Source organism: Mus musculus, chromosome 8 (assembly GCF_000001635.26).
Source record: "Mus musculus strain C57BL/6J chromosome 8, GRCm38.p6 C57BL/6J".
Taxonomy (NCBI): Eukaryota; Metazoa; Chordata; class Mammalia; order Rodentia; family Muridae; genus Mus; species Mus musculus.
Genome location: NC_000074.6, coordinates 19146483 through 19160080, shown reverse-complemented (window position 1 = coordinate 19160080; position 13598 = coordinate 19146483). Strand labels below are relative to the sequence as shown.

General features: G+C 41.0%; 1 protein-coding gene across 2 annotated transcripts; it reads right to left on the bottom strand.

The window, feature by feature from the left end:
• Positions 1-160: 160 nt before the first annotated feature.
• Spag11a (sperm associated antigen 11A) lies at positions 161-2868 on the bottom strand. 2 transcript variants are annotated; one of them, XM_006508927.3, is made up of 3 exons: positions 2082-2868; positions 661-824; positions 161-452 (listed from the first exon to the last, which is right to left on the bottom strand). In XM_006508927.3, the coding sequence occupies exons 1-2, from the start codon at positions 2134-2136 to the stop codon at positions 670-672; spliced, it is 210 nt and encodes a 69-aa protein (XP_006508990.1). In that variant the 5' UTR covers positions 2137-2868; the 3' UTR covers positions 161-452; positions 661-669. The 2 variants fall into 2 exon arrangements, with proteins under 2 accessions (XP_006508990.1, NP_694755.1); NM_153115.1 differs by lacking the exon at positions 161-452 and having other exon boundaries at positions 503-824; positions 2082-2194.
• Positions 2869-13598: the final 10730 nt, after the last annotated feature.

Below are 13598 nucleotides of genomic sequence, written 5' to 3'. Positions count from 1 at the left end.
AACATTTAAAGACAAATGTAACAGAATGAACACTCTTACAGGCACTTCAAGAGTCCTGTTTATGGATTTCTGACTTGGAGCAATTTGATTGGCCTCATGCGTTTTTTTGGATTGTTTGTTTGTTTGTTTGTTTGTTTTCATTTTTCTCAAATCCCCAGAATGGCCATGTTTGAACCTTTACTATATTCTCTATAAGACAACAAGGTCACCATGCTGAAAGGCTACAAAGTTCTACTCAGGTTTTGGTGTGACAGTGTGAGAAGGCTCTGGAAATGGAGCAGGAGCCCTGGAGGCCTCAGCAAGAGGAGAGAAGCCAATGTCCGCTTTGATGTGCTGAACGCCATAGAGGACACACAGCCAGTGAGTCAGCCATTCCTGTCGCTTTGCAAACAGCGTTTACAGCCGAGCTTGGTTTCTGCTTACCCTATTCCTGAGTATGTAAGAGACATTACCTGTGACAGAGAAAAGACAAAGTAGATAAATAGCAAATTAACACCTTTTTCCATAAAATCCTTTCACCGGACCTTTGCCTCGGTGATAGATTTATTTAGCAAATGTTTATTGAGTATGCACCGTCAGCCACACATACTCAAAGCCTTTGGGGCATTTCCAAGTCTCCACCCTTCAGTTGCTTGCGCCCCACATTCCAGATCTCCCAACCTCAGTCTTCTATCTTCTGTCTTTAACAGAATAGGGGACGCAGCATCTGTTCCAGGGGTCGGAGCAGATATCCCCTTTTCTCTCACCAGAACGGCACATGAAGAGCCTGCAGTGGCCCTGTTGCATGAGGCACACGGTGTTTCTGATTCCGGGTGGGATGTCCCCTGTGGATACAACAGAGGGAGATAAACAGAGACTCCAGGCCTCAGTGAAGAATCTGCTCCACTCTTAACAAAGCTTGGTCTCAGTGCCACTGAGTTTTTAGTCCTTAGCTTTCAATAGCAATCATTTATATCTCGTGGTGTTTCCAGGAGGGCATGACAGGCTGTGTGTGGAATCACCTGGCCCACTGTAGGCCCTGGTCCAGCAGAGTCCTTCAGCTGCCTGGAGACAGAAGTATACTGTGGGGATGGGAGCATGGCATTTAAGAAAACAGAATAACAGGAGGAAGGTCTCAGGTTGTAAAAAAATCAGGACTGGGTAGGCCTCTCAGCTTGTGGCCAGATTTTTCACTCTTACTACAATTAAAAAGAAGAAAAATTAAAATGTCTCTTGTATTGCCTTCTAGGTAAAAATATAACCAACTAGAGTCTCCAGAAAGAAAGCACTGTAGGAAAGAGACGGTGAAAAAAAGAGGCCTTTCACCCTTCTAAGAAGGCCCAGTAGAGGGTAATACCAGGGCAGTAGGCTAGGCTGGGAGTGGGTGGATGGGTGGGGGAGCTTCCTCAAAGAGGCTTTTTAAACACACTCTGTGTTTAAAAGCAACAGCAACATAATGTATGCCTGACATGTTTAGAAAAATAGTCTCCTGCAATAGCCAGACTTCAGACAGGGACTGATTTATGATACTGTGTTCATCACGTCTACCATGGTTTGGAGAGGACATGGCGATGTGGGGGTAGTCCACCTTGACCGAAGAGCCAATAATTCAAAGGTTTCAGAATCTGGACTCTAGCTTTCTTAAGGTAACCCATTTTCTCTCATCTGAAAATTCATTTAAAGGGTACATCTGGGGTTTTGTGGATATAATAGGCTATATGCAAAAACTAGGGAAGTGCCGTTAGATGTGAATACCCTCTCTGCTCACAGCGTGGCAGTAATCTTACCCTTTGTCCACAGCTACCGCTCTGACACATGTGTGGCTGTAATTCTGTCCTGAATAAACTCTCAGATTGCAATCAGGTCTTTCTATTTGTCTTGGAGAAAAGAGGCCTCTATGTCTTGTGCTGTAAAATTGACAACTCTCACCAAACAAACAAACAAACAAACAAAAAACCTCTTCATTATGAAAGTGGTCCAGCCCTGAGCCTCAGAGTGGTCCAACTCTGTGTGCCAGACGCTTATACCTGGACACACCTCAGTGCTGTCTACAAACTGAAAAAGGGTCCTGCCTTCTCCAGGGCTGCTCAGAAGACATTTACCTGAGTTTCCTTGGACAAAGCAGAAGAAGACAGCAAAGAGTAACAAGACTTTCATGTTTTACGGCTCGCTCTCTGTGCAGGAAAGCAGGTGTGACTGATGACTGAGTTAATCCAGGTTTGAAAGGACAAACAGGAGACCTTTATAGTTTTGGAGAATGCTACTGTGGAATGAGTATATTTATCTGCTCTACTGAGTTAGGCTGTGGGCAGATGGTACCAGCTACTCTCTCTTTTTTACCTAAAAATAGACAGGCATTCTGACATTCCCCAGAGGCAGAAATTGGCCACTGTAGCATGTGAAACCTGAAAAGAAAGAAATTGCCACTGGGGACATTGGCAACTGGCTACATTGCACCAAGCCCTGGTGCTGTGGTAAGATGGTAGGTGACAGAGACTCAACTCAGTAGAGATGCATCCTTGGCTTTCAAAGTATTCAACTGGCCAGGATCCACCTCAGTTGAGAACACCTGTGACCAGAAGCCACTCCCAGATATCTGCCCAAAGAAACAAAGTCCCGTGTGAACCTAAAAGGGTGTAAAAGAACCTACAGGGTAGTGTTACTCATCATAGTCTCTAGTCAAAATGTGAGTGGCACATTACAACACCATGAAACAAACCAGTAATCTCCATCACAGCAATGAGAACAGGAAAACATGACGAAGACTGCCACACCCCAGGAATGGAAAGTCGGCAGAAGGCCAGCTAGAACACGCCAAACTCACAGATTTGCAAAACCAACATGTCAGAAGCCAGAATGTTGTCCACAATGGAAGAGGAAGGCACGTCTCAGATGCCTCAAGGGTCCCCCACTTGAAGAAGTTAGTTGGAGGGGTCAGGGAGCCTCCAGAGATTTGGAGTTATGCTGATGTGTATCTAGAGGAGATTTATAGGGCTTTGTGGGCACAGAATAGAGACTCCATTTGGATTTTGGAGACAGAAAGCAATCATTAGAAAGGGTGTTTCTGAAGTAGAATCTAGGGCAGATTTCCCATGAAGGTTTACTGAACCTGAAACAAATAGATGCTTACTTTGTCCTTATTTTAGTCTCTGGCCAATTGGATTCGCTTTTCTTAAGATTCTAACAAATTTGTTCTTGAATCCACAGTGGCTGGGGTTACCTGCACAAGCTTGGGCTGGCCAACATCCTGCCAAGGAGAAGGGGAGAGACTCAAAGCCTAGTGCAGTGAATAGTTGCTGGAAGGCTGAGGGACATCTTATTCAGTGGTGTCAACACAGCTAAGGTCTCCAGGCTCCTGTCAAGAACCCTTCATCAATGTCTGTAAGCAACCCTAAAATCACTCAAGGCCAGTTAAATACATGAAAGTGGGACATCAGGGAGCAGACTAAGTTGTTCGGAAGTAGGAGGGGATACAAGAGAGCAATGGGTGTGAACGTGACCAAAATATAGTGTATATGCATTAAACTGTCATATTCAAACTCATTATACATAATTAATGTGTATCAACTATAAATCAAAGAGTAAAAAAAAAATTAAGTCTTCTATCCTCAATACTTCAATGAAAATTCTAATAGTTTCTCATTAGCCCCTCCAGTAGCTTCTAGTTTGTAAGTAGGCGTATATGCATTTATATCCTCCTTGCTACCTAAACAGCAGACTTCACACATTATTCTGGACTTGGCATATATTGGAGAAATGTTTTAAGTGGGAACATGGAAACCTTCCTCAGTTTTATAACAGCTCCATAATGTTCTTGTCGACTGACCTCCATCCCAATTAACTAGTCTACAACACACATATTTGAACTCCAGCCTGAGCAAAAGAGGGTTTTGAAAAAAGAAGAGTCAAACATGACACCAGATAATGTGTAACTGAGCTGTGAGTTTCGTCTGCAGAGAGGACAAAGTGTCCATCAGATATCTCCAGCTTGACGACAATGATCAAAGTCTGAGGACCCCAGCAATCGGTCCCTGAGGTACAGGACTTTCTGTCCTTCGTAAAAGTACAGAAAGTTGCCGACTAGGATCAAAACGAATTGGGCAAAAATTTCCAAGAATTGATTTAAAAATGTGAAAAAAAACCCAAAGTACCAATGATAATATAACTTTAGGATGAATGGGACCATGAAATGGCTACTGTGTCCTCATTCAATCAACCAACCATAAAAATGAGTGAAAATAGAATGGGTCGTTGCACTAAGGGATACTTATGGATTAAGGATGTAAAAGAGATATGAACCATATGCATGTGTGAAGATCAGACTCACACTGATAACTATGCTGTGTGTAGGAACAAACTGGACTAGACTCCTTACAGCCTTACAGTATCCATACAAACCTGCATCTGTACTGGGGTATTGGAGAGAGCAGTCAGTGAAATTGATTTCTTAGTTCTGTCCTCAATCTCCAGATAGACTTCACAATTCTCACTTGACAGTCACTGTCACAATCTCTTCCCTGGAAACAGACTTAACCCTGGAAGAGGAGAAGTAGAATAAACATGGATGCTATTCATTTATTTCTGCCATCAATAAGTTGGTTTTTCAAATCAGGTCATGAAGTTATCAAACTGTACTAAAGGGTTTTTTTAATATAAATTTATAGCTGTCTTATTAGTGGCATTTAATGGATCTATTTTTATATAAATGTGTACAAAGGCACTGTATTGTGGTTACATTCACCCACCCTTCTTATCCCCCATACTCTGAATACTTTCCTTTCAACTATTCCCCCTCTACTCTCAATACTCAAGTACCAGCTTGCACACCCACCAGCAATGGAGGAGTGTTCCTTTTTCTCCACATCCTCGTCAGCATGTACTGTCACCTGAGTTTTTTATCTTAGCCATTCTGACTGGAATGAGGTGAAATCTCAGGGTTGTTTTGATTTACATTTCCCTGGTGGATTAAAGATGTTGAACATTTTTAGGTGTTTCTCAGCCATTCAGTATTCCTCAGTTGAGAATCCTTTGTTTAGCTCTGTATCCCATTTTTTATTAGGCTTATTTAATTTTCTGGTGTCCATCTTCTTGAGTTCTTTATATATATTGGATATTATGTATATCCTATCAGATTTAAGATTAGTAAAGATCTTTTCCCAATCTGATGGTTGCCTTTTGGTGATATTAACACTATCCTTTGCCCTACAGAAGCTTTGCAATTTTATGAGGTCCCATTTCTCAATTCTTGATCTTGTAACACAAGCCATTGCTGTTCTGTTCAGGAATCTTTCCTCTGTGCCCATATCTTCAAGGCTTTTCCCCATTTTCTCCTCTATAAGTTTCAGTGTCTCTGGTTTTATGTGGAGTTCCTTGATCCACTTAGGCTTGACCTAAGTACAAGGAGATAAGAGTGGATCAATTCAAATTCTTGACATGATAACCGCCAGTTGAGCCAGCACCATTTGTTAAAGATGCTGTCTTCTTTCAACTGAATGGTTTTAGCTCCTTTGTCAAAGATAAAGTGACCATAGTTGTGTGGGTTCATTTCTGATTCTTCAGTTCTGTTCCATTGATCTACCTGTCTGTCACTGTACCAGTACCATGCAGTTTGTATCACAGTTACTCTGTAGTACAGCTTGAGATCAGGGGTAGTGATTCTTTGCTATCCTAGGATCTTTGTTTTTTTCAGATGAATTTGCAAATTGCCCTTTCTAACTCTGTGAAGAATTGAATTGGAATTTTGACGGGGATTGAATTGAATCTGTAGATTGCTTTCGGCAAGATAGCCATTTTCACTCTATTAATTCTGCCAATCCATGAGCATGGAATATTTTTCCATCTCCTGAGATCTTCGATTTCTTTCTTCGGAGACTTGAAGTTCATATCATACAGATCTTTCACTTCCTTAGTTAGAGTCACACCAAGGTATTATATATTATTTGTGACTATTGTGAAGGGTGTTGTTTCCCTAATTTCTTTCTCATCGTTTTTTTTTTCCTTTGTGTAGAGAAAGGCTACTGATTTGTTTGAGTTAACTTTATATCCAGCTTCTGCACTGAAGTTGTTTATCAGGTTTAAGAATTCTCTGGTGAGATTTTGGAGTCAGTCATATGTACTATCATATCATCTGCAAATAGTGATATTTTGACTTCTTCCTTTCCAATTTGTATTCCTTTGATTTCCTTTTGTTGTCTACTTGCTCTGGCTAGGACTTCAAGTACTATATCGAATGGATAGGGAGAGTGGGCAGCCTTGTCTAGGTCTAGATTTTAGTGGGATTGTTTGAGTTTCTCTCCATTTAGTTTGATGTTGGCTACTGGTTTACTGTATATTGCTTTTATTATGTCTAGGTATGGGCCTTGAATTCCTGATCTTTCCAAGACTTTTATCATAAATGGGTGTTGGATTTTGTCAAATGCTTTCTCAGCATCTAATGAGATGATCATATGGTGTTTGTCTTTGAGTTTGTTTATATAGTGGATTACATTGATGGATTTCCTTATATTAAACCATCCCTGCATCCCTGGAATGAATCCTACCTGATCATGGTGGATGATAGTTTTGATGTGTCCTTGGATTCAGCTTGAGAGAATTTTATTGGTATATTTGCATCAATACTCATAAGGGAAATTGATCTGAAATTCTCTTTCTTTGTTGGGTCTTTGTGTGGTTTAGGTATCAGAGTAATTGTGGCTACATAGAACATCTTGGGTAGAATGCCTTCTATTTCAAATTTGTGGAATAGTTTGAGGATTACTGGAATTAGGTCTTCTTTGATGGTCTGATAGAACTCAGCACTAAACCCATCTGGTCCTGGGCTTTTTGGGGGGTAGGGGAGTCTATTAATGACTGTTTCTATTTCTTTAGGGGATATGGGACTGTTTAGGTCATTAATCTGATGCTGATTTAACTTTGGTACCTGGTATCTGTCTAGAAATTTGTTATGTCTCCCTTTTCATTTCTGATTTTGTTAATTAGGATACTGTCCCTGTGCCCTCTGCTGAGTCTGGCTAAGGGTTTATCTATCTTGTTGATTTTCTCAAAGAACCAGCTCCTGGTTTTGTTGATTCTTTGAATAGTTCTGCTTTCCACTTGGTTGATTTCAGCCCTGAGTTTGATTATTTCCTGTCTTCTACTCCTCTTGGGTGAATTTGCTTCTTTTTGTTCTAGAGCTTTTAGTTGTGCTGTCAAGCTGCTAGTGTAGGCTTGCTCCAGTTTCTTTTTGTAGGCACTCAGAGCTATGAGTTTTCCTCTTTGGACTACTTTCATTGTGTCCCATAAGTTTGAGTATGTTGTGGCTTCATTTTTATTAAACTCTAAAAAGCCTTTAATTTCTTTCTTTATTTCTTCCTTGATCAAGTTATCAATGAGTAAAGTGTTGTTCAGCTTCCACATATATGTGGGCTTTCTATTATTTATGTTGTTATTAAAGATCAGCCTTAGTCCATGGTTATCTGTTAGGGTACATGGGATTATTTCAATATTTTTGTATCTGTTGAGGCCTGTTTGGTCAATTTTGGAGAAGGTACCATGAGGAGCTGAGAAGGTAAATCCTTTTGTTTTAGGATGAAATGTTCTATAGATATCTGTTAAATCCATTTGTTTCATAACTTCTGTTAGTTTCACTGTGTCTTTGTTTAGTTTCTGTTTCCAGGATCTGTCCATTGGTGTGAGTGGGGTGTTGAAGTCTCCCACTATTATTGTGTGAGGTGTAATGTGTGCACTGAGTTTTAGAAACGTTTCTTTAATGAATGTGGCTGCCCTTACATTTGGAACATAGATGTTCAGAATTGAGAGTTCATTTTGGAAGATTTTACCATTGATGAAGAAGTGTCCCTCCTTATCATTTTTAAGAACTTTAGGTTGAAAGTCAATTTTATTCGATATTAGAATGGCTACTCCAGCTTGTTTCTTGGGACCATTTGCTTGGGAAATTATTTTCCAGCCTTTTACTCTAAGGTAGTAGCTGTCTTTGTCCCTGAGGTGGGTTTCCTGTATGCAGCAATAAGTTGGGTCCTGTTTATGCAACCAGTCTGTTAGTCTATGTCTTTTTAATGGGGAATTGAGTCCATTGATATTAAGAGATATTAAGGAAAAGTCGTTGTTGCTTCCTGTTATTTTTGTTGTTAGAGTTGGAATTCTGTTCATGTGGCTATCTTCTTTAGATTTGTTGAAAGATTACTTTCTTGCTTTTTCTCCAGCCTAGTTTCCCTCTTTGTGTTGGAGTTTTCACTTTATTATTCTGTGAAGGGCTGGATTTGTGGAAAGATATTGTGTAAATTTCGTTTTGTCATGGAATACCTTGACTTCTCCATCTATGGTAATTGAGAGTTTTACTGGGTATAGTAGCCTGGGCTGGTATTTATGTTCTCTTAGGGTCTGTATGATATCTGCCCAGGATCTTCTGGCTTTCATAGTCTCTGGAGAGAAGTCTGGTGTAATTCTGATAGGTCTGCCTCTATATGTTACTTGACCTTTTTCCCTTACTACTTTTAATATTCTTTCTTTGTTTTGTGCATTTGGTGTTTTGATTATTATGTGACAGGAGGAATTTCTTTTCTGGCACAGTCTATTTGGAGTTCAGCAGGCTTCTTGTATGTTCATGGCAATCTCTTTCTTTAGATTGGGGAAGTTTTCTTCTATAATTTTGTTGAAGATATTTACTGGCCCTGTAAGTTGGAATCTTCCTTCTCATCTATACCTATTATCTTTAGGTTTGGTCTTCTCATTGTGTCCTGGATTTCCTGGATGTTTTGGGCTAGGATTTTTTTGCATTTCGCATTTTCTTTGATTGCTGTGTTAATGTTTTCTATGGTGTCTTCTGCACCTGAGATTCTCTCTTCTACCTCTTGTATTCTGTTGATTATGCTCACATCAATGGCTCCTGACTTCTTTCCTAGGTTTTCTATTTCCGGAGTGGTCTCCCTTTGTGATTTCTTTATTGTTTCTACTTCCATTTTTAGATCCTGGATTTTTTTTTCAATTCTTTCACCTGTTTGGATGTGTCCTCCTATATTTCTTTAAGGAAGTTATTTATTTTCTTCATATAGTCCTCCATCGTCATCATAAGAAGTGACCTTAGATCCATATCTTGCATTTCTGATGTGATGGTATATCTAGAACATGCTATGGTGGGAGAGTTTGGTTCTGATGATGCCAAGTAACCTTTGTTTCTGTTGCTTCTGTTCTTATGCTTGCCTCCTGCCATCTGATTATCTCAAGTGCTCACTGCCCTCAATTGGAGCCTGTCTTTCCTATAATCCTGGTTGAGTCAGAACTCCTCAGAGTCCAGCTTTCTCTGTGATCCTGTGATTCCTATGTCGATGTTCCTGCTGGCACAGGCCCCTCACAATTGGTTTGTAACAGGTGTTGCGTTCCACTCACCATTGATCCCAAGATTCTGGGCATGCTAGGGTGCCTGTGGTGTAGGGAGTCCTCTGGGGACTGTGGGACTGTCAGCCAAGTTCGCACCCAAGGTGGCCAGCTACCTAATTCTTAAGAATCAGAATTCAATCTTTATTAATTCTGCATTTGTCAGGAATTCTCCTTTCATGAAGTAACTAAACACTGACCTGCTTGCATTTTATCTTTGGATTCTGTATCTGTATGATGAGAATAGTAAAAGCTACTTCATTTCAAACACTGTGTTTGCAACACTATGTGCTTAGTAAGTGATTTACATCTTTTGGCGACAGCCTTGTAAACTGGAACCCTATACCTGCCCTGTTGCTCTATAGTAGCCTCAAAGGTGGAGGAGCTGGAGCCATCACAGTGGGAAAGCTCTGCAGGAATCTGAGGCACAGGTCACTGTGTATCTCTGCCCAATTTTTATCCCACTGGGCTTGGAAAATCTTTGCTTCTGCTGTGGCCTCCCAAATGTACAATAGAGATTTTCCTTCCAACTTATTCTCAGTGCCTTCATGAAATGAATCATTTGACAGAATAGAACTGGTCCAGGAGTGATACTCACCTGAGGCAGAGGTGGTACAGAAAAAAACATACCAATCTCCAGCAGACATGAACAAAGCCAGTCACTTTTCCCATTTGTTTGTCTTGTGAGAGTAGAGAGATTTTGTCCAGTCACTCTTTGTTGTCTATTTCGCATCTGAAATGTTGCTTGGCCTATAGTGGGTACCAGTAAACATCTGTCAAACAAGCTGGCCTTCTGGCCAACAGACACAGAAGTTAAATAAATGCATGGGTAACCAATAAATTCTACAAGATAAAAGGTCAGGGGATATTACTGAGCAAACCAAATGTAAGAGCCTCTCTATTTTTAAGACACAGAAGGAATTGGAAGACAAATTTATGCCCCAATTTAGCACAAATTAATCTCTGCTAATTAGAGACAAGTGCTTAATATGATAAGGTGAGAGCCAACAGGAGCAGGCTGGGGAGTGGGGATTAGGAGAACAGACAAAGCTATGGTGTGGAGGAGAAGGCACCACTCCAGAACTGGAATTGATGAGGTGAGAGCCAGACCTGAGCTGGGAAGCCAAAGGAAGAAGAGACGCACCTGCACGAGTAACTGGATCAGGTGAGACACAGAGGTCCAAGGCCTGTCACCCCACAGGGTGTGGCACTCCTGCTCTCTAGAGGACTTTCAGAGAAGAAATAGTGTCAAAAGATAGCTGTTGAACTTCCTATCACTTCAAAAACCATACATAAATATAGCAGTTAGTAGGGCTACTGGATTCCAGATGAAATTAATAAAATTTCAGAGTCAGACCTGCTGAAAAGCTCTTGTGCTGCCATTAGCAGCTGTGGTATGTGTGTGTGTGTGTGTGTGTGTACTGGTGGTGGGGTCACTGTGGGGTGTGTGTGTGCTGCTGGTGGTTGTAGGGTAACTGCAGGGGCTGTGTGTGCTGCTGGTGGTAGGGACACTGCTGGAGCTCATTGGCTCATCAGCGCCACATGCTTAAAGAAACTGACTCCCTCACTAGAAAGCCATCAACTGTCAGAGGGGGATTAATAGGAAGACAGGTTAAGAGGAGAGAGATGGGAGGCTAGGAAAATCATTGGAGAGGGAGAAGAATAGCAAGAATAGCAATACTAAGGGGTTTCCAGAAAAGCCACATGGAAACCTATTTTATAAGGTGTATATATACACATACATAGATACATAGATACATACGTACAGAGAGAGAGAGAGAGAGAGAGAGAGAGAGAGAGAGAGAGAGAGAGAGAATTATTAGAGAAAAAGGAATGCTGGTTACTAAATTCTTCCTCTAAATATTCCATATTAAGACCCACTTTCTTATATTCTATTTATTAGATTTACACATCATCCCAAGAACAAAGTTATGGCTATGGGGGACTGGAAAGATGGCTCGGTGGTAAAGAGCACTCACTTTTTTTTTCAGAGAACTTAGGCTCTATTCTCAGTACCCACATGGTGGCTTGCAACCACCTGTAACTCCAGTCAGGAGATCCCACACCATTGTCTAGACCTCCTGAGTACCAAGCATATACATGGTATACTTATGTCCATGCTGTCAAATAAAATAAAAGATAGATAGATAGATAGATAGATAGATAGATAGATAGATAGATTCATAGATACATAGAAAAATAATAAAATGACATAATTACTACTATGTCCTTCAGTGCTAAGTCTATATGAAATTGACTTGTTAGTCTCTAAAGTCACATCTACACTGAACTAACCTTTCCTTCTTCAATGTCTGCTTCACACTGATAATTAATCAGACCAAGTAATAAGGAACAGAGGGATGGATGGGGGTTCTTTTGTCTCCGTGTTATAGAAAGGGGTCTGCACATACATGGCATTAGCTGCTTAGAGAGGACACAATGTTACACTTGCTTCTTCTGAGTTAACACTACAGGCAGGTAATACAGATGCTGATGTGACTCAGTCTTCCAAAACTGGCCGAACCCAGATGTCCAGAGAACAATGAAGAAAACAGAGGATAGTAGAGAGGTACACCTGTCACAAGTCTCATAAACATTGCAGACCGGATGACCTGGCCATGGGGGTAAACCTGGGCTCCTGCATGCCTGACTGTCCTTGCTCCTCCCTTACCTGAGAACTCTGCTGGCTACAGATGAAAGAGAAGATAGCCTGTTTTCAAGCTGTTAACCCTTTGCCTTCTCAGATTCCCGGATCTGCACAAAGCCCTACTTAAAGATTCAATCCCTTAATGCGTTGTGTGTCTTAAAGTGAAACAGAGGGACAAACTAGCCCAGAGCAGGTGCCTCAGATAAGAATGCAGCAGGCAATGATTAGAATTCTCTATGTCTAGAGTTCTTACTAGAAGAGGATGGTGTTGGGGTCCAAGAGGGAGTTCCCCAGAAAGTTAGACAAAAGAAAAAGAAATGTTTCTGGAAGATTTTCCTGCTTCTCTCAAAGCTTAAATAGTGACCTGATGTGTTATTCCATCACCTGACAAGCACTTAAACCCAACAGAGCCATGTATGAGACCCCTCTAAGGAGATCTCTGCCATACCAGGAGGCTGTGCACTCTTTCCCTGCCTCACTCATCTGCATGGGGAAGCTGATATTATTTGGATTGCTCCAGGATGCCATTTTTGTTTCATCAAGAAAGCAACAGAACTGTGCTCACAAACTTGGTCTCACAGTTTTCCTTCTTAATCCCCAAGAAGATCTCTTGCGAACCAAGATATCTTTGCCTGTGACCTAAGAAGTGAAAACAAGCCAGCCCAGAGCAGCCCAGGCCTCAGGGTTGCTATGCTCACCATATATGCTGACAGAAAGAAAAGGTTACGTGTGGTCGGCGTAGGTCATAGGAAGCCAAGTTGGGAACAGGATTAACTGCTGCTGCCTACACCCAGCTGCCTGGTTGGCAGGGTGCTAAGGAAGAAACTGGCTTCCTAATGATGGGGAAAACCCAAGCAGTGAAGAAAGCCGAAGATCAAAGCCTTGGAAAGCTTCTATCCTCAGTGAGAGGGAGGACATTGTGTGTGCAAGGTAATGGAGAAATGAGAACACCAGATAACTCAGCTGGCTCTTTAGCAGCCTGAGATAATGCTGGCTAGAGTATCCTCCTACTAGGCTACAGCTGGCATCCATAAAGATGGTTTCATTGTTTGGGATTCTATAATAAATACAGTCCACAAAACTAACATAAACAAGAGGACTATTGGAGCCAATAGCTCAGAGCTGACCCTGAAAGGTCATCATAGCCACTCCCTCGTCCACAAACAGAAATGCAAAATTTACCTCCGATGGGTGAAAAAAAATAAGGTTTTACTTTTTTCTTATGTACCCAGTGAGGCTCTGCAGCCTTCCTGGGTAACACGTTTTAAAGTCTTATTATTTTAACATTCAGGACTATTTAAGTATACTACAAAATATCTGTCTGTGCTTGGAAGATGGCTTTGTACATACATGCATATTCTGGAGCACAGAGCTGTTCCCTCCTTACATGTACATCTCAAATATAAAAATAATGCAATAACTTTATGGGGTACCCTGCAAGATGTAATAATTTAAACCATCAATGACATTTACATTGGACTTCAGATTGATTTTAAACAGTTTTAACAGTTATTTTTGCACAAATTATATGAATACTTGCTTCCTATAAGGAAAGAGAACAACCTTTGAGGGTTTTATCTTAAACTTTTCTTTGGTTTCA

Excerpts from the sequence above, each read along its gene's own strand:
- Spag11a (XM_006508927.3), bottom strand. The coding sequence starts at position 2,136 with ATGAAAGTCTTGTTACTCTTTGCTGTCTTCTTCTGCTTTGTCCAAGGA. Across the intron at positions 825-2,081 it reads CTTTGTCCAAGGAAACTCAG|GGGACATCCCACCCGGAATC; the intron begins GTAAATGTCTTC and ends TTGTATCCACAG.